This window comes from Salvelinus fontinalis, chromosome 7, assembly GCF_029448725.1.
Source record: "Salvelinus fontinalis isolate EN_2023a chromosome 7, ASM2944872v1, whole genome shotgun sequence".
NCBI classification, from domain to species: domain Eukaryota; kingdom Metazoa; phylum Chordata; class Actinopteri; order Salmoniformes; family Salmonidae; genus Salvelinus; species Salvelinus fontinalis.
The window spans coordinates 21,219,912-21,245,630 of NC_074671.1; the positions used below are offsets into that span (position 1 = coordinate 21,219,912).

Below are 25,719 nucleotides of genomic sequence, written 5' to 3' on the forward strand. Positions count from 1 at the left end.
CAGAAATATCTCATTTACATAAGTATTCACACCCCTGAGTCAATACATTGTCGAAGCACCTTTGGCAGAGATTACAGACGTGAGTCTTTCTGGGTAAGTCTCTACGAGCTTTCCACACCTGGATTGTGCAACATTTGCCCATTATGTTTTTCAAAATTATAGCATACAGTGTTTTTATAGTATTCATAACCCTTGATTTATTCCAAATTGTTGTCACAACCGGAATTTAAAATGGATTAACACATTTTTTCCCTCTCCCATCTACACACAATACCCCATAATGACAAATTGAAAACATGATTTTAGCACTTTGGTAGCGATTACGGCTGTGAGTCTTTCTGGGTAAGTCTGTAAAAGCTTTGCACACCTAAATTGTACAATATATTTGCCTATTATTTTCAAAATTTCAAATTGGTTGATCATTGCTAGACAACCATTTAAGGATTGCCATTGATATTCAAGTAGATTTAAGTCAAAACTAACTTGGACACTCAGGAACATTCACTGTCTTCTTGGTAAGCAACTCAAGTGTAGATTTGGCCTTGTGTATTAGGTTATTGTCCTGCTGAAATGTGAATTCATCTCCCAGTGTCTGGTGGAAAGCAGACTGAACCAGGTTTTTCTCTGGGAATTTGCCCATGCTTAGTGCCATTCTGTTTATTTTTTTATCCTGAAAAACTCCCCAATCCTTAACGATTGCAAGCATACCCATAACGTGATCAAGCCACCACCATGATTTAAAATATGAAGAGTGGTACTCAGTGATGTATTGTTTGATTTGCCACAAACATAACGCTTTTTATTCAGGAAATAAAGTTAATTTCTTTGCCACATTTGTTGTAGTTTTAGTTTAGTGGTTTAATGCAAACGGTATGCATGTTTTAGAATATGTTTTTTTCTGTACAGACTTTCTTTTCACTGTCATTTAGGTTAGTATTGTGGAGTAACTACAAATATTGTTGATCCACCCTCAGTTTCTCCTATCACAGCCAGTAAATGTTTTAAAGTCACCATTGGCCTCATCCCTGAGCGGTTTCCTTCCTCTCCGGCAACTGAGTTAGGAAGGACGCTTGTATATTTGTAGAGACTGGGTGTACGGATATATCATCTAAAGTGTAATTAATAACTTCATCCTGCTCAAAGGGATTTTTTTTCTTCCCATCTACCAATGGGTGCCCTTCTTTGAGGCATTGGAAAACCACCCTGGTCTTTGTGGATGAATCTGTGTTTGAAATTCACTGCTCGAAGGAGGGACCTTACAGATAATTGCATGTGTGGGGTACAGAGAGGAGGTAGTCATTCAAAATTAATGTTAAACACTATTTATTGCTCACAGAGTGACTCCATGCAACATATTATGTGACTGTTAAGCAAATCTTTACTCCTGAACTTATTTAGGGCTACCTCATAAAGGGGTTGAATACTTAAGCTGAGTTTAATTTTTTATTAATTTATAAAAATGTCCAAAAATGTAATTCCACTTCAACTTTATGGGATATTGTCTGTAGGCCAGTGACAATCTCAATTTAATAAATGTTTAATTCAGGCTGTAAAACAACAAAATGTGGAAAAAGTAAAGGGGTGTGAATACTTTATGAATGCACTGTATAGCTCCAAGAAGGCGTAGCAGTCGGACGTGTGTTTGTCTTGTCTTGTCCCGCGTAAATAGTCCTCGTATTTTTTGTATACATTTCGTATATATTTTAATTTCACTTTCCATCTTGGAACTGAATATACATTCCCGCAACCCGCCTCACCCAATGTGGTACGAATCTGCTATTTTTTATACTTTAGAACCGTAACCCCAATCAGAAGCTAGCCAGATAACTAGCTACTAGCTAGTAGTCAGTTAGCCACTGCTGCGGTCTTCGCCCTTAACTCGGACACCAGCCAGCTTCAGCTCGGGCAAATACCTGCCAGTCTGCAGGCGCGATATCAACCCAGAGAATATAGGACTGCTTTTTCTCTACCACATCACCGGATTCCTGACGCAAGCTCTGGACAATTACACCGGATCATCGTCGCTAGCTAGCTGCAACCAGGTGGCTACTACTGGCTAATACCTCTGTCCCGAAACAAGCACCAGTTAGCCTTGAGCTAGCCTCGAGCTAGGCCCATCTGCCGTCTAGCCGAAAAGGCCTACCAGCGAATTATTGGGCTACAATACCTCTTTTGCCAATTGGACTGGACCCTTTATTGCCGACACGGAGCCCCGCCGATCCATCACGACTGGTCTGCCGACGTAATTGTCCGAGGTGGTTTCAACAGGCTTTTCCATTGCGACGTTTCTGAATACCCATCTGCTAATTATTAGCTGTCTTATCGGCTGCTATCTAAATAAATATACCGGACAATTTTTTTTTTCTTTTTCCTGGGTCACTATATCTATTTTACCAATTGGATCGATCCCCTCTACCACACGGAACCCCACTAATCTACCGACGGAAACGAACGAGGTGACAATTTTTTTATTTTTTTTTATAAAATAAAAACAGACCTCCATCCTATGTTATCTTGCTACCGATAGCCAGCTACCAGGCCAGCTGTCTGGATCGCCGTGCCCCCAACCAACCTCTACTCACTGGACCCTTATGATCACTCGATTAAGCATGCCTCTCCTTAATGTAAATATGCCTTGTCCATTGCTGTTCTGGTTAGTGTTTATTGGCTTATTTCACTGTAGAGCCTCTAGCCCTGCTCACTATATATTCAACCTCTCAGCTCCACCACCCACATATGCGATGACATCACCTGGTTTCAATGATGTTTCTAGAGACTATATCTCTCTCATCATCACCCATTACCTAGGTTTACCTCCACTGTATTCAAATCCTACCATACGTTTGTCTGTACATTATTCCTTGAAGCTATTTTATCGCCCCCAGAAACTTCCTTTTACTCTCTGTTCTAGACGTTCCAAACGACCAATTCTCATAGCTTTTAGCCGTACCCTTATCCTACTCCTCCTCTGTTCCTCTGGTGATGTAGAGGTGAATCCAGGCCCTGCAGTACCTAGCTCCACTCCTATTCCCCAGGCGCTCTCTTTTGATGACTTCTGTAACCGTAATAGCCTTGGTTTCATGCATGTTAACATTAGAAGCCTCCTCCCTAAGTTTGTTTTGTTCACTGCTTTAGCACACTCTGCCAACCCAGATGTTTTAGCCGTGTCTGAATCCTGGCTTAGGAAGACCACCAAAAATTCTGACATTTTCATCCCTAACTACAAGATTTTCAGACAAGATAGAACGGCCAAAGGGGGCGGTGTTGCAATCTACTGCAAGGATTGCCTGCAGAGTTCTGTTTTACTATCCAGGTCTGTTCCGAAACAATTTGAACTCCTACTTTTAAAAATCCACCTCTCTAAAAACAAGTCTCTCACTGTTGCCGCCTGCTATAGACCACCCTCTGCCCCCAGCTGTGCTCTGGACACCATATGTGAACTGATTGCCCCCCATCTATCTTCAGAGCTTGTGCTGCTAGGCGACCTAAATTGGAACATGCTTAACACCCCAGCCATCCTACAATCTAAGCTTGATGCCCTCAATCTCACACAAATTATCAATGAACCTACCAGGTATCACCCCAATTCCGTAAACACGGGTACCCTCATAGACATCATCCTAACCAACTTGCCCTCCAAATACACCTCTGCTGTTTTCAACCAAGATCTCAGCGATCACTGCCTCATTGCCTGTATCCGTAATGGGTCAGCGATCAAACGACCTCCACTCATCACTGTCAAACACTCCCTGAAACACTTCAGCGAGCAGGCCTTTCTAATCGACCTGGCCGAGGTATCCTGGAAGGATATTGATCTCATCCCGTCAGTAGAGGATGCCTGGATATTTTTTTTAAATGCCTTCCTCACCATCTTGAATAAGCATGCCCCATTCAAGAAATTTAGAACCAGGAACAGATATAGCCCTTGGTTCTCTCCTGACCTGACTGCCCTTAACCAACAGAAAAACATCCTATGGCGTTCTGCATTAGCATCGAACAGCCCCCGTGATATGCAACTTTTCAGGGAAGCTAGAAACCAGTATACACAGGCAGTTAGAAAAGCCAAGGCTAGCTTTTTCAAGCAGAAATTTGCTTCCTGCAACACAAACTCAAAAAAGTTCTGGGACACTGTAAAGTCCATGGAGAATAAGAACACCTCCTCCCAGCTTCCAACTGCACTGAAGATAGGAAATACTGTCACCACCGACAAATCCATTATAATTGAGAATTATTATTATAACAGCACTGCCCTCCCCTCTGCTACTCGCCCAAGCCTTCCCCATTTCTCTTTCTCCCAAATACAGTCAGCTGATGTTCTGAAAGAGCTGCAAAATCTGGACCCTTACAAATCAGCCGGGCTAGATAATCTGGACCCTTTCTTTCTAAAACTATCTGCTGAAATTGTTGCCACCCCTATTACCAGCCTTTTCAACCTCTCTTTCATGTCGTCTGAGATTCCCAAAGATTGGAAAGCAGCTGCGGTTATCCCCCTCTTCAAAGGGGGAGACACTCTAGACCCAAACTGCTACAGACCTATATCTATCCTACCCTGCCTTTCTAAGGTCTTCGAAAGCCAAGTCAACAAACAGATTACCGACCATCTCGAATCCCACCATACCTTCTCCGCTATGCAATCTGGTTTCAGAGCTGGTCATGGGTGCACCTCAGCCATGCTCAAGGTCATAAACGATATCTTAACCGCTATCGATAGGAAACAGTACTGTGCAGCCATATTCATTGACCTGGCCAAGGCTTTTGACTCTGTCAATCACCACATCCTCATCGGCAGACTCGACAGCCTTGGTTTCTCTAATGATTGCCTCGCCTGGTTCACCAACTACTTCTCTGATCGTGTTCAGTGTGTCAAATCGGAGGGTCTGTTGTCCGGACCTCTGGCAGTCTCTATGGGGGTGCCACAGGGTTCAATTCTTGGACCGACTCTCTTCTCTGTATACATCAATGATGTCGCTCTTGCTGCTGGTGAGTCTCTGATCCACCTCTACGCAGACGACACTATTCTGTATACTTCTGGCCCTTCTCTTGACACTGTGTTAACAACCCTCCAGGCGAGCTTCAATGCCATACAACTCTCCTTCCGTGGCCTCCAATTGCTCTTAAATACAAGTAAAACTAAATGCATGCTCTTCAACCGATCGCTGCCTGCACCTGCCCGCCTGTCCAGCATCACTACTCTGGACGGCTCTGACTTAGAATATGTGGACAACTACAAATACCTAGGTGTCTGGTTAGACTGTAAACTCTCCTTCCAGACTCATATCAAGCATCTCCAATCCAAAGTTAAATCTAGAATCGGCTTCCTATTCCGTAACGAAGCATCCTTCACTCATGCTGCCAAACATACCCTTGTAAAACTGACCATCCTACCAATCCTCGACTTCGGTGATGTCATTTACAAAATAGCCTCCAAAACCCTACTCAATAAATTGGATGCAGTCTATCACAGTGCCATCCGTTTTGTCACCAAAGCCCCATATACTACCCACCACTGCGACCTGTACGCTCTCGTTGGCTGGCCCTCGCTTCACACTCGTCGCCAAACCCACTGGCTCCAGGTCATCTACAAGACCCTGCTAGGTAAAGTCCCCCCTTATCTCAGCTCGCTGGTCACCATAGCAACGCCCACCCGTAGCACACGCTCCAGCAGGTATATCTCTCTGGTCACCCCCAAAACCAATTCTTCCTTTGGCCGCCTCTCCTTCCAGTTCTCTGCTGCCAATGACTGGAACGAACTACAAAAATCTCTGAAACTGGAAACACTTATCTCCCTCACTAGCTTTAAGCACCAGCTGTCAGAGCAGCTCATAGATTACTGCACCTGTACATAGCCCATCTATAATTTAGCCCAAACAACTACCTCTTTACCTACTGTATTTATTTATTTTGCTCCTTTGCACCCCATTATTTCTATCTCTACTTTGCACCTTCTTCCACTGCAAACCAACCATTCCAGGGTTATTTTTTTTACTTGCTATATTGTATTTACTTCGCCACCATGGCCTTTTTATATTTTTCATTTATTTATTTATATATATATTTTGTTTGCCTTCACCTCCCTTATCTCACCTCACTTGCTCATATTGTATATAGACTTATTTTCACTGTATGTTTGTTTTACTCCATGTGTAACTATGTGTTGTTGTATGTGTCGAACTGCTTTGCTTTATCTTGGCCAGGTCGCAATTGTAAATGAGAACGTGTTCTCAATTTGCCTACCTGGTTAAATAAAGGTGAAATAAAATAAAAAATGTTGCAGCATCAGGGGAAGCTGATGGAAAGCATTGGGTTCTACTGAGGAGCTAGTAGTTACCTGTCAATGGTGACAAAGGATATGGTACTTAGCCTGGAGCTCTACAAAGGCCTGTCAGGGTCATCACTCACATTGACTATAACAATAAATAGGAAGCCATCTTGAGGGCTATTTCCCTTAGTGGTAATGTGAACCCCAAGCATCCACCTGTTTTTGACCTTGAAAAGCGTGTGGAAACAGTATGTGTGTGGGTGTGTTTGCGTATGTTTCAGTGGATCAAAGATAAGGTCTTTGGATCAAAGATAAGGTCCGTGTGGTATAGGTGGCAGGTGCACATTGGCCAAGAAAGTTATCTAAAATCAGCGGTTCCCAACCTTTTCTGTACCGGCGACCACCAAATCAAAGTCAAAAGCTCTTGAGGACCAGCATTTTGTTGTTGAATTTGATATTGGTGGTCAAATTTGATAAATGTTTTCAGTGAATGTAAGAGATTAAAAGCCTATTATTATTATTATTATTATTATTAACAATTTGCATTCTGAATAGTAAAGTAATAATATAATACTCCCAGCTGTTATTATATTTCAGAAATAAATCAATAAAACATATCTAAATAATCAACCACAGGTTGAAAACCACTGATCTAAATCTAAGCTGTAATCAACATGTCAAATGAGACCTGTTCGAGGAATCCTCTCCAGCATTTTACCACCAAAATAACCCTATTGAGGTGGTTCATTGGGTTTACAGCATGTACAGTGCCTTCAGAAAGTACTTACACCCCTCGACTGTTTCAAAATTAATTTCAATTGATTAAATTTGGCCTACACACAATACCCCATAATGTCAAAGTGGAATTATGGTTTTAGACATTTTTACAAATTAATAAAAAATGACAAGCTGAAATGCCTCGAGTCAATAAGTAATCCACCCCTTTGTTACGGCAAGCCTAAAATTCAGGAGTAAAAATTGGCTTAACAAGTCACATTCTAAGGTACATGGCCTCCATTTAGCAAATCTGACAATAACTCTATCTTCTTGATTCCTGAATACAATCAAAAACTCAAACAGGAAGTCCCAGTGACGCGCGCAATATGAAAGTGGTCCAATGAAGCGGATGCTAAGCAACAGGACTGTTTCACTAGCAAAGACTGGAATATGTTCTGGGATTCATCTGATAACATTGAGGAGTTTACCACATCAGTCACTGGCTTCATTAATAAGTGCATTGACGACATCGATGTGACCGTACGTACATATCCCAACCAGAAGCCATGGATTACAGGCAACAACTGCACCGAGCTAAAGGCTAGGGCTGCCGCTTCACTACGCCCTACGACAAACCATCAAACAGGTAACGCGTCAATAGAGGACTAAGATCGAATCCTGCTACACCAACTTTAACCTGCCTAAGTGACTACCGCCCCGTAGAACTCACATCTGTAGCCATGAAATGCTTTAAAAGGCTGGTCATGGCTCACATCATCACCATCCCAGAAACCCTGGACCCACTCCAATTCGCATATAGCCCCAACAGATCCACAGACGAATCAATCTCTATTGCAATCCACACTGCCCTTTCCCACCTGGACAAAAGAAACACCTACATGAGAATGCTGTTAACTTCTTTGGGATAGGGGGCGGTATTTTGACTTCCGGATGAAAAGCGTGCCCAAAGTAAACTGCATGCTACTCAGGCCCAGAAGCTAGGATACGCATATAATTGATAGATTTGGATAGAACACTCTAAAGTTTCTAAAACTGTTAAAATAATGTATGTGAGTATAACAGAACTGAAATGGCAGGTGAAACACCGAGGACAAACCATCCCCCCCCCCCAAAAAAAAAAAAATCATCCTACCACTGATTTCAATGGCTGGCACTTTTATAATAGGGCGAAATCGTGCCCGATTGCAGTTCCTAGGGCTTCCACTAGATGTCAACAGTCTTAGAAAGAGTTTCAGGCTGGTTTTTGGAAAAATGAGCCAGAAATTGTAGTTTTTCTACGTGGCTCCCATTTTGGCTGTAGAGAGCTCGTTCTTTGGTATTTTTCTCCGGTAAAGACAATAACGATTCTCAGTCTTAAATTGTATCATTTATTTGCGTATTAGGGTACCTAAGGTTTGATTATAAACGTTGATTTACTTGTTTGGATAAGTTTATTGGTAACGTATGGGATTTATTTTGTATGCATTTTGGAGGAGGAAACCGAGTGGATTATTGACTGAAGCGCGCCAGCTAAACTGAGTTTTATGGATATAAAGAAGGACATTATCGAACAAAATGACCATTTGTAAAGTAACTGGGAGCCTTTTGGAGTGGCAAAAGAAGAAGATCTTCAAAGGCATATATTATATCGCTATTTCTGACTTTCGTGTCGCAACTCCCTGGTTGAAAATTATTTGTTATGCATTTGTGTGCTGGGCGCTGTCCTCAGATAATTGCATGGTTTGATTTCGCCGTAAAGCCTTTTTGAAATCTGACATGACGGCTGGATTAACAACAAGTTAAGCTTTATTTTGATGTATTGCACTTGTGATTTCATGAAAGTTTAATATTTATAGTAGTTTAATTTGAATTTGGCTCTCTGTAATTTCGCCAGAAGTTTTCGAAATGTCCCACTGATCCGCAAGAAGTTAACTGACTACAGCTCAGCGTTCAACACCATTGTGCCCTTCAAGCTTGTCACTAAGCTAAGGCCCCTGGGACTAAACACCTCCCTCTGCAACTGGATCCTGGACTTCCTGACGGCCATCCCCAGGTGGTGAAGGTAGGCAACAACACATCTACCACGCTGACCCTCAACACGGGGGGCACCGCAGGAGTGCATGCTTAGTCCCCTTATGTACTCCCTGTTCACCCACGACTGTGTGGCCAAGCATGACTCCAACACCGTCATTAAGTAAGCAGACAACACAACGGTGGTAGGCCTGATCACCGACAACGATGAGACGGCCTATAGGGAGGAGGTCAGAGACCTGGCAACTTGAGCAAGAAAAAGGAGCTGATCATGGACTACAGGAAGAGGAGGGCCGAGCTCGCATCCATTCACATCGACAGGGCTGTAATGGTCAAGTTCGAGAGCTTCAAGTTCCTTGGTGTGGTCCAAACACACCAACAGTTGTGAGAAGGAAACGACAACTCCTAAACCCCCCCAGGAGGCTGAAAAGATTTGTCATGGGTCCTCAGATCTTTAAATACTTCTACAGTTGCAACATTGAGAGCATCTTGACTGGCTGCATCCCCGCTTGGTATGGCAACTGTTTGGCATCCGACCGCAAGGCGCTACAGAGGGTAGTGCGTACGGCCCAGTGCATCACTGGAGCTGAGCTCCATGCCATCCAGGACCTCTATACCAGGCAGTGTCAGAGGAAGGCCCTAAAAAAAAGTCAAAAAATAGTCAAATACTCCAAGTCATAGACTGTTCTCTCTGCTACCACATGGAAGGTGCTACCGGAGGGCCAAGTATGGGACCAAAGTCTCCATAACAGCTTCTACCCCCCAAGCCATAAGACTGCTGAACAATTAATAAAAATGACTGCCCCATTATTTTATTATTACTTGCACCAACCCTCCTGCACAGGCTCGTTGTACACTCACTGGACTCTAACCACACACCAATGCATACTAAACACACATACATATTGACGTCACAAACATACTCACACACGCTGACGAAACTCCTCGTTTATTAAAATCACTTCACACCTACCTACATGTACAGCTGGAGTCAGAATTTACATACACTTAGGTTAGAGTCATTAAAACTCGTTTTTCAACCACTCCACAAATTTATTTTTAACAAACTATAGTTTTGGCAAGTTGGTTAGGACATCTACTTTGTGCAAGACATAAGACATTTTTCCAACAACTGTTAACAGACAGATCAATTCACTGTATCACAATTCCAGGGGGTCAGAAGTTTACATACACTAAGATGACTGTGCATTTAAACAGCTTGGAAAATTCCAGAAAACAATGTCATGGCTTTAAAAGCTTCTGGTAGACTAATTGACATAATTTGAGTCAATTGGAGGTGTACCTGTGGATGTATTTCAAGACCTCAGAAAATTGGAGACCTCCACAAGTCTGGTTCATCCTTGGGAGCTATTTACAAATGCCTGAAGGTACCACGTTCATCGTACAAACAATAGTACGCAAGTATAAACACCATGGGACCACGCAGCCGTCATACCGCTCAGGGAGGAGACGCGTTCTGTCTCCTAGAACGTACTTTGGTAAGAAAAGTCCAAATCAATCCCAGAGCAACAGCAAAGGACCTTGTGAAGATGCTGGAGGAAACAGGTACAAAAGTATCTATATCCACAGTAAAACGAGTCCTATATCGACATAACCTGAAAGGCCGCTCAGCAAGGAAGACGCCACTGCTCTAAAACCGCCAAAAAAAGCCAGACTACGGTTTGCAACTGCACATGGGGTCAAAGATCGTACTTTTTGGAGAAATGTCCTCTGGTCTGATGAAACAAAAATAGAACTGTTTGGCCATAATGACCATTGTTATGTTTGGAGGAAAAGGGGAGAAGCTTGCAAGCCGAAGAACACCATCCCAACCATGAAGCACGGGGGTGGCAGCATCATGTTGTGGGGGTGCTTTGCTGCAGGAGGGACTGGTGCACTTCACAAAATAGATGGCATCATGAGGGAGGAAAATTATGTGGATATATTGAAGCAACATCTCAAGACATCAGTCAGGAAGTTAAAGCTTGGTCGCAAATGGGTCTTCCAAATGGACAATGACCCCAAGCATACTTCCAAAGTTGTGGCAAAATGGCTAAAGGACAACAAAGTCAAGGTATTGGAGTGGCCATCACAAAGCCCTGACCTCAATCCTATAGAAAATTTGTGGGCAGAAATGAAAAAGAGTGTGCGAGCAAGGAGGCCTACAAACCTGACTCAGTTACACCAGCTCTGTCAGGAGGAATGGGCCAAAATTCCCTCAACTTATTGTGGGAAGCTTGTGGAAGGCTACCCGAAACATTTGACCCGAGTTAAACAATTTAAAGGCAATGCTACCAAATACTAATTGAGTGTATGTAAACTTCTGACCCACTGGGAATGTGATGAAATAAATAAAAGCTGAAAGAAATAATTCTCCCTACTATTATTCTGACATTTCACATTCTTAAAATAAAGTAGTGATCCTAACTGACCTAAGACAGGGAATTTTTACTAGGACTAAATGTCAGGAACTGTGAAAAACAGTGTTTAAATGTATTTGGCTAAATGTATATATTACGTCAATTACCACGATTTCCCCGTACCACTGCATATTGACTCGGTACTGGTACCCCTTGTATATAGCCTCGTTATTGTTATTGTGTTTCTATTTATCCTTTTCATTTAGCAAATTGTTATTACCTTTTTCCACCCATCTGCATTTTTTGTTAAGGGCTCACAAGTAAGAATTTCATGGTAAGGTCTACCTACACCTGTTGTTTTCACCACATGTGACAAACACAATTTGATTTTGACTGTGTGCAATAGTGTTTAATAAGATTTGGTAATGACTACCTCATCTCTGTACCCCACACATACAGATACTTGTAAGCTCCCTCAGTCGAGCAGTGAAATTCAAAAACACCGATACAACCACAAAAATCAGGAAGGTTTTCTATGCCTCGCAAAGATAGGCACCTATTGGCAGATGTGTAAAAATTCAAAAGCAGACATTGAATATCCCTTTGAGTATGGTGAACTTATTAATTACACTTTGGATGGTGTATCAATACAGTCACTACAAAGATACAGGCGTCCTTCTTAACTCAGTTGCCGGAGAGGAATGAAACCGCTCAGGGATTTCACCAGGAGGCCAATGGTGACTTTAAAAGAGTTACAGAGTTTAATGACTGTGATAGGAGAAAACTGAGGGGTGGGTCAACAACATTATAGTTACTCCACAATACTAACCTAAATGACAGAATGAAAAGAAGGAAACCTGTACAGAATACAAATATTCCAAAACATGCATCCTGTTTGAAATAAGGCACTAAAGTAAAACTGAAAAAAATGTGTCAAAGAAATAAAAGTAATGTAGTGAATACAATGCAATACGTTTGTGGCAAATCCAACAACATCACTGAGTATCACTTTTCATACTTTCAAGTATGGCAGTGGCTGCATCATGTTATGGGTATCTTTGTCATTGGCAAGGGAGTTCAGCATTAATGTTTTTGACTTTTTTCTGCATTGTAGCACAATAGTGAAGACATGAAAACTATGAAATAATATATGGAATCATGTTGTAACAAAACAAAAAAAGTGGTAAACAAAACAACATATTTTAGATTCTTCAAAGTAGCCAAAAATCTCCAATTTGGACTCATCTGACCAAGGGACAGATTTCCACCGGTCTAATGTCCATTGCTCATGTTTCTTGACCCAGGCAAGTCTCCTCTTTTTATTGGTGCCCATTAGTAGTGGTTTCTTTGCAGAAATTTGACCATGAAGGCCTGGTTCACGCAGTCTCCTTTGAACAGTTGAGGTTGAGATGTGTCTGTTACTTGAACTCTGTGAAGCATTTATTTGTGATGCAATCTGAGATGCAGTTAATTCCAATTAACTTATCTCCAGCAGAGGTAACTCTGGGTCTTCCTTTCCTGTGGCAGTCCTCATGAGAGCCAGATTAATCATAGAGCTTTATGGTTTTGCGACTGCACTTGAAGAAACTTTTAAAGTTATTGACATTTTCAGGATTGACTGACCTTCATGTCTTAAAGTAATGATGGACTGTCGTTTCTCTTTGCTTATTTGAGCTGTTCTTGACATAATATGGACTTGGTCTTTTACCAAATAGGGCCATCTTCTGTATACCACCCCTAGCTTGTGACAACACTGATTGGCTCCAACACATTAAGGGAAACAATTGCACAAATTAACAAAGCACACCTGTTAATTTAAATGCATTCCTGGTGACTACCTCATGAAGCTGGTTGAGAGAATGCCAAAAGTGTGCAAAGCTGTCATCAGGGCAAAGGGTGGCTACTTTGAAGAATCTAAAACATATTTAGATTTGTTGAACACTTGTTTGGTTACTACATGATTCTATATGTGTTATTTCATAGTTTTGAGAGATATATACATAAAAACTCTGCAAAAAAAGAAATGTCCCTTTTTCAGGACCCTGTCATTCAAGGATAATTTTTAAAAATCCAAATAACTTCACAGATCTTCATTTTAAAGGGTTTAAACACTGTTTTCCATGCTTGTTCAATGAACCATAAACAATTAATGAACATGCACCTGTTGAACGGTCGTTAAGACACTAACAGCTTACAGACGGTAGGCAATTAAGGTCACGGTTATGAAAACTTAGGACACTAAAGAGGCTTTTCTACTGACTCAGAAAAACCCGAAAAGAAAATGCCCAGGGTCCCTGCTCACCTGCGTGAACGTGCCTTAGGCATGCTGCAAGGAGGCATGACGACTGCAGATGTGGCCAGGGCAATAAATTGCAACGTCCGTACTGTGAGACGCCTAAGACAGCGCTACAAGGAGACAGGATGGACAGCTGGGTTGGGATTACTCTGAATAACACACATGGACATTTCCTATGGCCGGATATGAACTCATTCAATGTCCTGAGATAAGTGACATCTTTATTTCTCTTCATGATGACAAATACTGTCTGGATACATTGCATATCTGTGTTCTCAGCACATTTGAGGCATTACGCTATACAGATTCCAGATATGTTTCTCTTGGCTGAGGTTCATATCCAGATCTTGATATGCCTTTTGATATGCTCAAAATAAGGACGATTTCTGATGCATTTCAGAACATGCTTAATCATTTGTCAAATATAAAATCCATATTTTTATTTCATGCACAAATCATTTTTGGACTCATTAGAAATCCTGAGAGGGGCCAAATGTTGACATCGTTTTTTCCCTCTATATGATGACAAATACTGACAGCAGGCCTACCCAGTATATTTTCTCAACACATACAATGCATATGCACTTGACTGTCGGTCCATATCAGGATGCTAAATAAGGACATTTTCTGATGCTTTCGAGGACATAATTTGACAAATATTAAATACATATAATTCTTTCAGACACTAGCTTGTTGTATTACAGCTACATAATGGCACACACAAACTGCAAGCTAAAAGCACTGTAACTGGTAGCCTTGCAACAAGAATCACATATTTTCTGCTGTGGAGTTCAAAGTGTCATTTTTGAATTTGGGCGCCACAAATGAGTTTGTAAATAGTGTGTGGACGAACTGACAACTGGAGAAACAAAGAAGTGAGAATCTGTTCAGTAAATACCTCAAAGAAGTTAATGCTGAAGTGAAAAGCTAATTTTAGATGTTTTATTTTACCTTAGTAACATTAACTAGAATCAAAAAACTTTAGCTAATTTGTCCAGCAGCGCGTAGTAGGGTTAGCTAACAAATAACATTTCCTTCCCTTCAGTGATTTTTTTTTACCCCCCTATCAAGCCTCAAGGTGACAGCTAACGTTTTAAAACATTTGGGCATATTTTGATTACTGGTTAATATAAGCTAGTTAGCTAGCTAGCTAACATTAGCTAGTTAGTGTTAACTAGCAACTTGGCTAGCTAGCATGTTCCAGTTATCTTTCTCCTCATGAATGAAGCAGGTAGAGTAGCTACCTTGTGGTATGCTTATGTGAAATGCCAATATTTTCTTGCAATATCGACACAATTTTGATTCATGATTTATGCATTGACAGTTTCGAGTGGATCACAGAAAAACATCACGTTGGGTCTGGACTGCGAGAGACCGCCCCTGACGATTCAATCTGCACCCATTGTCCATAACAAACAGGGCAGGCAGGGGTATTGAGTGCATTTTTTTATTTTCTGTTAAAAAATAAAATACATTTTTAGCAAAGATTGGCCTATGTTTGCATCTTTACAGAAAACATGTGATTGGAGCTCTGGATTTGCTATGCTGCATTCTTTAAAGAGAAATAGCAGGGATGTGTTTTAGATTAAATATGACGATGTTTGCTTTTCCGTACCTTCTAGCCTACACCTGAATATATTGCAAATGTATGCTCAGTTATGTCACCTTCATGTGAAGAAGCACAATTATTTTTTTGCGCCTGAACAGATAAAATAATTTGGGTGCTGGACGTTTATCACGAGTAGGATTTAGCCCATTTTCAATCAGACATGAGGAGGAATATTTACACATCATGTAAGGATATCTTTTGAAATTATGGATTTTTTGAGAAATACGTATACATAAATGATCAGATAATGACTACAGATATGATACATTTCTGAAAGTATGTGGATTCATGCCTAAGTATAGGCTGGACACATGACATTTTTAACAAAACTTTTTTTCTGATAAAAACTAGTTCATTGCATCCGCCGTGGAGCCCAGTTTCATAATATTACTATATGTCCCAGCTGCTTGCCTTAGTATTGAAGTAATCATGAAAAAGCAGGCCTTATTTTAGGGTATTTTTCACCCTGCCTGCTCCTATTAGTTCTATTGAGCACCGTGGCACCAACTCGCCTTCTGAATGTTCTATTCCCAGTTTATTGTTCTACATCACAATGCCTGCTTTGCTATTGTTGGCAATGAGACCTGCCCACGTTGTTTGTAGTTGAAATGTAAACAAAAAATGACTCATGGAACTCTGAGGTCGTCCCATTGTTTACTATAGGGAAACACAGGTATGTCTGTCTATTTTGCCAAATATCTCGCAATGTGTATATTTCGATTTTTTCAAATTGGACACCATTTTAAACATTATAATCTCCTCTTTCTAATTATGTAAGGCTGGGCAGTGTACTCCGTTGACATCAAACGCTAGCCCAGAAATACCTTTTGGCGAAATGGAATTCTAAGCATCACTCAAGTCAAAACAGGCTCTGCGAACGTTCGATTCCATTCATTTGCTATGGGCTCACACTAGTGTTCCAGCTTAGCCAATGTTATTTTGCTATTTTTCAGCCTTGGGTGAATTTTGACACGTTCTATTGTCCAGCCTACAAAGTATAAAGGATTAGATATGTCAGCATGTTGACACATAACCTTTCCGGAGTTAAAATATTCTATAAATATGTAAGCGGGTGCACTCACATCAGGGGCGTATCTTGAAGGGATCTCACCCCGATATCTCCCTGGACTCATACAGTAGCAGGGAGATTTCTGAAGTCCGGACTGGATGCATGTAGAAACTGTCCCATTACTGACAATATATCCTAGCTCAATATATGAAATTACACGTCTACTCCTTATTTCCAATAAAATTTCAGAAATATATCCCCTGATATTGACCCTTTTCACCCAGTGCATCTTCTCCTTAAAAATAACTGTCCAATGAAAATGTCACTTTTAAAAGTTTATATTCTGTTAACTCATCGCCACATGTTGTTGACTCATATTATACTCGCATTTTCTGACCAAAGCTAAAATTGAAGAAAAAACACCCCCCAAAAAAACACAACAACTTGTATCTCATACAGACAGTTTAAAAAATGCTTGCTATTTTTTAGAATGATGTTATGCTCCTGAGGAGGATGAGCTTGCCAAATCAGCCTTCTACTCACATTACTATCTTTAGCAACCGGTATAAGCCTGTTGGAGTACGCCGATACCATTCCAACACAGAAAAGCTGCTTTTTAACATACTTAATTACAATTTTTTGGAAGGAAAACTATTTCACTTACATTGTAATTAATTATAGGTGATATTTCATAGAAATATGCCAACAGTGGACAGTTACTTTAAAAGTGCTCCACTTATCTTCCCTTACTCACCTCAGATACCTCAGTCACCCTCACTTCCCCTACGCACTTCCCTCTTTCCATCCCAAGTTCTCCTCCTTTGTCCCCACATCTAGCTTATCTTCTGCCCGTTCTACATCCTATTGAAGTTTAACTCCCTTGCTCGCTCTCCTTCTCCCCCATTTGAGATTTAATCACTCCTAACTGTCCATAAAGATGAAATTACTAAAGCACAGTAGATCGTTAAGTTCATATTCATGTTAGGATGGTTCGGCTTTTCCTGTCTGTCTTGTAGCTCGGAGCACTAAGAGATCTCCTCTTTGCTAACGACTAACTGGACAAAACACAAGCTGCCTTTCTGTGATTGATTCACTTCTGAGGAGGTTGTTGACAAACAACCCCTCCCAAACAAACCCCCTCATGCCTGTCTTTTCTAGTATTCTATCACTGAGGTGGGGGCTGTGTTCCTAAAGGAGACAAGTTGAATAAATAATGAAATGCTGATTTACCTAAATACAATTGAGCAATTCCACTCTTATGAGTACTTGCGGCTACATAGCCCTCTCTAGCCCATAGGCTGTAGAGAGTAGAGTGGCAAATCAAATACAATTTTATTGGTCACATACACATATTTAGCAGATGCTATTGCAGGTGTAGCGAAATGCTTGTGTTCCTAGCTCCATTAGTACAGTAATATAACAATTCACAACAATACACACAAATCTAAAAGTAAAATAACGGAATTAAGATATATTAAGACGAGCAATGTCGGAGTGGCATTGACTAAAATACAGTAGAATAGAATACAGTATATGCATATGAAATTAGTAAAGCTGTATGCAAACATTATTAAAGTGAACAGTGATTCCATGTCTATGTATATAGGGAAGTTGCCGTACCAGGCGGTGATACAGCCCGACAGGAAGCTCTCAATTGTGCATCTGTAAAATGTTGTGAGGGTCTTAGGGGCCAATGCAAATTTCTTCAGCCTCCTGAGGTCAGACCGGTGGAAATCTGTCCTGTGGTCTGAGTCCAAATTTGAGATTTTTGGTTCCAACTGCAGTGTCTTTGTGAGATGCAGAGTAGGTGAACGGATGATCTCTGCATGTGTGGTTCCCACCGTGAAGCATGCAGGTGGTGGTGTGATGGTGCTTTGCTGGTGATACTGTCAATGATTTATTTAGAATTCAAGGCATCCTTAACCAGCATGACTACCACAGCATTCCGAGGCGATACACCATCCCATCTGGTTTGCGCTTAGTGGGACTATAATTTGTTTTTCAACAGGACAATGACCCAACACACCTCCAGGCTGTGTAAGGGCTATTTGACCAAGAAGGAGAGTGATGGAGTGATGCATCAGATGACGTGGCCTCCACAATCACCTGACCTTAACCCAATTGAGATGGTTTGGGATGCGTTGGACCACGGAGTGAAGGAAGAGCAGCCAAAAAAGTGCTCAGCATATATTGTACCTCCTTCAAGACTGTTGGAAAAGCATTCCAGGTGAAGCTGGTTGAGAGAATTGTCCCAGAGTTGACCGGGTTAGGGGAGGGTTTGGCCGCGGTAGGCCGTCATTGTAAAAGAACAATTTGTTCTTAATCAACTTGCCTAGTTAAATAAAGGTTAAATAAAATAAAAGAATGCCAAGAGTGTGCAAAGATGTCATCAAGGCAAAGGATAGCTACTTTAAAGAATCTAAAATATATGTTGATTTGTTTAACACTTTTTTGGTTACTACATGATTCCATATGTGTTATTTCATAGTTTTGATATCTTCACTACTAATCTACAACGTAGGAAATAGTAAAAATAAAGAAAAATCTTTGAATGAGTAGGTGTGTAACTTTGACTGGTACTGTAGTTCGGTGGGGCCATGCGAGCCCAACGGGAAATAAAATAATTCACTAGACAAATTAAGTCAAGAACTATGTACTCTTGTTTGTATATTTCTGTTTTTTTGTATTTGTTGTGTTCATAATAAAAAAACATTTTTTTTTAAATAATAATAAAAACTATGGAACGCTGGGTAGTTTTCAGTGTAAATATTCAACATGGAAATATGGTCATTAACTACAATGACCATAATCCATTACACCTGTTATTTTCCGGCTTGGCTACACTTTTAAGCATTCTACGTTAGGCAGCAGGAACGCTACCTCCGCCTTTGTGCAAGGAGGAGCAGGAGGAGCACTGCCAGAGCCCCGCAAAATGACCTCCAGCAGGCCACAAATGTGCATGTGTCTGCTCAAACGGTCAGAAACAGACTCCATGAGGGTGGTATGAGGGCCCGACGTCCACAGGTGGGGGTTGTGCTTACAGCCCAACACCGTGCAGGATGTTTGGCATTTGCCAGAGAACACCAAGGTTGGCAAATTCGCCACTGGCGCCCTGTGCTCTTCACAGATGAAAGCAGGTTTACACTGAGCACGTGACAGACGTGACAGAGTCTGGAGACGCTGTGGAGAACGTTCTGCTGCCTGCAACATCCTCCAGCATGACCGGTTTGGCGGTGGGTCAGTCATGGTGTGGGGTGGCATTTCTTTGGGGGGCCGCACAGCCCTCCATGGGCTCGCCAGAGGTAGCCTGACTGCCATTAGGTACCGAGATGAGATCCTCAGACCTCTTGTGAGACCATATGCTGGTGCGGTTGGCCCTGGGTTCCTCCTAATGCAAGACAATGCTAGACCTCATGTGGCTGGAGTGTGTCAGCAGTTCCTGCAAGAGGAAGGCATTGATGCTATGGACCGCCCGTTCCCCAGACCTGAATCCAATTGAGCATGATGTCTGGGACATCATGTCTCGCTCCATCCACCAACGCCACTTTGCACCACAGACTGTCCAGGAGTTGGCGGATGCTTTAGTCCAGGTCTGGGAGGAGATCCCTTAGGAGACCATCCGCCACCTCATCAGGAGCATGCCCAGGCGTTGTAGGTAGGTCATACAGGCACGTGGAGGCCACACACACTACTGAGCCTCATTTTGACTTGTTTTAAGGACATTACATCAAAGTTGGATCCGCCTGTAGTGTGGTTTTCCACTTTAATTTTGAGTGTGACTCCAAATCCAGACATCCATGGGTTGATAAATTTGATTTCCATTGACAATTTTTGTGTGATTTTGTTGTCAGTACATTCAACTATGTAAAGAAAAAAGTATTTAATAAGAATATTTCATTCATTCAGATCTAGGATGTGTTATTTTAGTGTTCCCTTAATTTTTTTGAGCAGTGTATATTTTTTTTACACCTTTATTTAACTAGGCAAGTCAGTTAAAAAACACATTCTTATTTTCAATGGGTTAACTGCCTTGTTCAGGGGCAGAACGACAGATTTTTACCTTGTCAGCTCGGGGATTCAACCTTGCGGTTAACTAGTCCAACGCTCTAACCACCTGATTACATTGCACTCCACGAGGAGCCTGCTTGTTACGAGAATGCAGTAAGAAGCCAAGGTAAGTTGCTAGCTAGCATTAAACTTGACTTATAAAAAACAATCAATCAATCATAATCACTAGTTAACTACACATGGTTGATGATACTACTAGTTTATCTAGCGTGTCCTGCGTTGCATATAATCGATGCGGTGGCATTCGCAAAAATGGACTGTCGTTGCTCCAACATGTACCTAACCATAAACATCAATTCCTTTCTTAAAATTAATACACAAGTATATATTTTTAAACCTGCATATTTAGTTAATATTGCCTGCTAACATGAATTTCTTTTAACTAGGAAAAATGGTGTCACTTCTCTTGCAACAGAGTCAGGGTATATGCAGCAGTTTGGGCCGCCTAGCTCATTACAAACTGTGTGAAGACTATTTCTTCCTAACAAAGACAGCCAACTTCGCCAAACGGGGGATGATTGAACAAAAGCGGATTTGCGAGAAAAAAAAAGCACAATCGTTGCACGACTGCACTTAACCATAAACATCAATGCCTTTCTTAAAATCAATACACAGAAGAATATATTTTTAAACCTGCATATTTAGCTAAAAGAAATCCAGGTTAGCAAGGAATATTAACCAGGTGAAATTGTGTCACTTCTCTTGCGTTCACTGCACGCAGAGTCAGGATATATGCCACAGTTTGGGCCGTCTGGATTGTTGCGAACTAATTTGCCAGAATTTTACGTAATTATGACATAACATTGAAGGTTGTGCAATGTAACAGGAATATTTAGACTTATGGATGCCGCCCGTTAGATAAAATACGGAACGGTTCCGTATTTCACTGAAAGAATAAACGTTTTGTTTTCGAGATGATAGTTCGACTATATTAATGACCTAAGGCTCGTATTTCTGTGTGTTATTATGTTATGACTAAGTCTATGATTTGATAGAGCAGTCTGACTGAGCGATGGTAGGCACCAGCAGGCTCGTAAGCATTCATTCAAACAGCACTGTCGTGCGTTTTGCCAGCAGCTCGTCGCTGTGCTTCAAGCATTGCGCGGTTTATGACTTCAAGCCTATTAACTCCCGAGATTAGGATGGTGTAACCGATGTGAAATGGCTAGCTAGTTACCGGGGTGCACACTAATAGCGTTTCAAACGTTACTCACTTGGAGTAATTGTTCCCCTTGCTCTGCATGGGTAACGCTGCTTCGAGGGTGGCTGTTGTCGATGTGTTCCTGGTTCGAGCCCAGGTAGGAGCGAGGAGAGGGACGGAAGCTATACTGTTACACTGGCAATACTAAAGTGCCTATAAAACATCCAATAGTCAAAGGTATATGAAATACAAATCGTATAGAGAGAAATAGTCCTATAATTCCTATAATAACTACAACCTAAAACTTCTTACCTGGGAATATTGAAGACTCATGTTAAAAGGAACCACCAGCTTTCATATGTTCTCATGATCTGATCAAGGAACTTAAAACGTCAGCTTTCTTACATGGCACATATTGCACTTTTACTTTCTTCTCCAACACTTTGTTTTTGCATTATTTTAAACCAAATTGAACATGTTTCATTTTTTATTTGAGGCTAAATTGATTTTATTGATGTATTATATTAAGTTAAAATAAGTGTTCATTCAGTATTGTTATAATTGTCATTATTACAAATTTAAAAAATTAAATCGGCCGATTAATCGGTATCTGCTTTTTGTGGTCATCCAATAATTGGTATCGGCGTTGAAAAATCATAATCGGTCGACCTCTAATAGAGAGTTCATGAAAGTATGCCTCATCTACTTTGAAGAACAGGTAAAATGATTGTCAGACAGCTCTGAAACATACTTAGGCAGGCTAGCCTAGCTTAATAGGATGACTAAAGACAGTACAGTATGGGGAGAACATAGATAATGTTAGATGGCTGTCTGGGCTGTCTGATACTGCCTGAGCAGAGAAGCGATGCTGACTTTAAGGAATTAAAAATTATAAAGTCATAAAACTAAGTAATATACACAACTGAAATATTTTATTATTTATTGAAATGTCCTATTTCTATGTGTGGACCTGACAGAAACAACTGAATTGGTGATTGAATGTTCAGTATGTTTGGCTTTGGCATTTCCATTAAAAAGCTCTAATAATTTGAATGTCATTATTTCATAATGCATTTAATATATAAAAAAAACGAAATATTGAAATCAAAATCTGTGATAATTTTTTGCAGTCGAACCGAAACCGAACCAACCCTTAAAAAGCACCAATCGCTCAGCTCTACTAAATAGGACTACCATTTGTCTCTTTTGGGTAGGACACTATCTGAAATTCTGAATGGGAGGCTGATCTAATTGTTTTTGTATGAAAATCTATAATAAATAGTGATATGCCTAATGGGTATTGGTCAGGGGGTGTGGAGTGAGAAGAATCAATTCATAATTCCTCTAATGAAATGTGTCATTGATTAAAATTTGATTTGATTGAAATTGAACGGCTTTGTGAGAGCGACTTTGGCTCAATTAAAAACTGTTGAACTGCTCTGAAAATAGTGGTTATATGGGGAGCTAAGAGCAAAGGAACAACCCTCCTCTGAAACTTTTAGCAGCTCAGAGACAGTCAGGGAAATCAGATATAAAAACGTTTCATCCTCCACAGAGAGGAAGCGCTTTTAAGACGAGACATGTAGGGCCATCCATCGCCCTTGTGTCACTCCTGGGTCAGTCAGCCTCCCCTCTGCAGCCACCTCCATCACAAAAGAGAGGAAGCAATATATCCTCTTCCCAATCCCAAAAGAGCTGTGGATGGTCTGTTCTCCCGCCTGACACTGAAAACGTGATGTCTTGTCAAGCTGTCACCAAACCACAGAGAGATAATACGACTTTAATCACGTATACTACCGAGCCTCACATACCAAGCCCTGATCATATCCAGCACCACACTCATGTTCATGGTAGTCCAGAATTATAATAGACAATCTAATGTATGCTTGCATATCATGCTGATAGATGTTGTACATCCCTTTGGGATGGAATGTTAAACACTTGACTTAAGCCAGAAGGTATGCTTTACTGTGAAGGAGGCACTGGCCACCCAGACCTCCTGCTACAGGGAAAGTGGACCTCCTGCTACAAGGAAAGTGGAGACAGGAGATTCCGCTCTTCTCCTGCAGTCAGACGCTCTCACATTCCTCACATCCCATCAGCCCCTGTGGTCACCTAGACAGACCCAGACCCAGGGGGAAATTAAGCTGTGTGTGTGGGTGGAGAGTGAATGGCCAGACACTGCAAGCCCCTAAAGGCTGAAACTGAGATCCATCCATGAAAATTTAACTCAGACATTCCCATGGTTCACGTAGAGTATTGACGTCTGCCCCATGAAACAGGTAGTTTAAAATGTTGAGTATGAGTGCATGGTTTTTGCCAGTACGTGTACTGAATTTGTAGAATGTGAGTATCTAAAGTATTCTTCAGATGTGTAATTGCATAACAAGTTAAGTATATAGTGCCCGGGCTATTCATTTCATGACAGTGTCACTTTATCAAAGGGCCTCACTGCAACTGACTGTACATTGCGTGTAGCTAAAGTGGTGTATGTATTGCCCCACTTACCACTCCCACTGAAGTAAATGTCAATGAACAGCCGTAAGTAAGCACCACTGTATAGCGACAGGGTCCAACTGTATAATGTATGACTGTGCTGAAAATAGTGTGTCATTACACCAAGTACTGTATAACTGCTAGTATGTAACTGTACACCATAATGTATTACACGGAGAAAGGGCCTTCTCCTACTCTAATGGGGTGTGTGTGTGTGTGTGTGTGTGTCTTTGCATTGGACTCACCAGCACACTTGGTCTTGGCCCTCAGGGGGGGTCCGGGCGCCCCAGTTCCTCCATCCAGGGGCCGGGTGAGCAGCACGCTGATCTCGTACTCCGTGTCGGGGTCCAGGTGGCCGATTTTGTGTGTGGTCTTGTCCACGGGCTGGTTGTCGATGAGGCTGCCCGCCACCGTGCGGTACTCGACCTCTCGCTCCACGATGGGCCCGTCACCATTGATGGAGTTGGCGTTGAGCTGGATCCACAGGTAGGTTGCACCCACGGCGGTGAGCTGGGGCGGAGCGATGGGCACCGGGGGCTCTGGGGGTCAAAGAGGAAGAGATTAGGGTTAGATGAGGAGTCTTAAATGGGCATTTCAATTGGTAGATAAATACCACTCGTATGTGGCCAAAGCATAAATAGGAGGAGAAAAAAAACCAACTCAAAAACCCCACCTCGAACTTGTATCTCAAACAGACCGTTTCAAAATGCTTGCTACTTCCTTATAGAGGATGGTGTCATGGGAAAAAAACTATTTCACTCATATTGCCATTAATTACAGGTAATATTTAATAGAAAATTGGTAAAAACAGGCCAGTTATTTTAATACTTTATAATATATGAATTATTTTATCCCCAGAGACACTATATATATTTACTCTCTAGGGGCTTTCATTCATATGGTTCCAGGAACTGATATTACATTGCAAAATGTGTTCTGTTTCTTGATGATTCACCTTGACTCTGCTATACGAGGGAGATGGCAAATAGCACCCTGCGCTAAACCTGCAGTGAGCATAGATAAACACACAAACTATGCAAATACCACCGGTTTACTCTGCAAAAAGAACAGAATAGAGCTCAACATTCTCAATTACATCCAACTTGAGTCTGTAGAGAAATAGAAAACATGTTAGCATGATATCGGAAGCTTAAATCTTAAGTAAGAGCAATTAAGTGATTGTAGTGGCGGTGCCTCACACAAAGCCAGGAGTAACGGGCTGAAGCGGAGAGCACGGTGAAACGAGAGAGATCAAAAGCGAGGTAATGAGTTAAACCAATTAATTTCCTGACCTTCGCCGATAGAACAGCCAACCTGAATCCCATTACTCATCACTCCCACCGGTCCTGCTCCATTTCTCCCGTGACCCATTTCAATAATCTCCCTCTCCTCTCCTCCACCCATCTCTCTTTTCTCTTTGTCTCCCCGAAGAGACCTCGGAGAACGATTCATTTTGCCAAAGCCAGTCTATCGTGTTCAATCATCGACGATAAGACAATGAGACAATTCCTGTCCATTGTAAGGGGGAATGTTTTCTCACCGTTTTTTGGTCTGTTGTTCTATGACTAAGGGTCAGGTTTTTTTTCTTTGTCTGGTCTAGGGAGTGACAGGCTCGACATCCATGGACGTGTGACGCTGTCCTACAGCTATGACTAGTAACTACATGTCAGCATCAGCATGTTCGGTCTAAACACAGCCCAGTGTTGGCCTTTGAAGTTTGATATGGCCCCTCT

General features: G+C 41.5%; 1 protein-coding gene across 8 annotated transcripts in view; it reads right to left on the bottom strand.

Annotated features, from left to right (window-relative positions):
* The window catches only part of LOC129859197 (receptor-type tyrosine-protein phosphatase mu-like), a 306,071-nt gene that overhangs the window by 164,196 nt on the left and 116,156 nt on the right, over nt 1-25,719 (bottom strand). For all 8 annotated transcript variants that reach the window (XM_055928653.1, XM_055928654.1, XM_055928649.1 and 5 more), the window contains exon 7: nt 24,232-24,525. In XM_055928653.1, the coding sequence (XP_055784628.1) occupies nt 24,232-24,525 (294 nt within the window). The remainder of the gene's footprint in view (nt 1-24,231; nt 24,526-25,719) is intronic.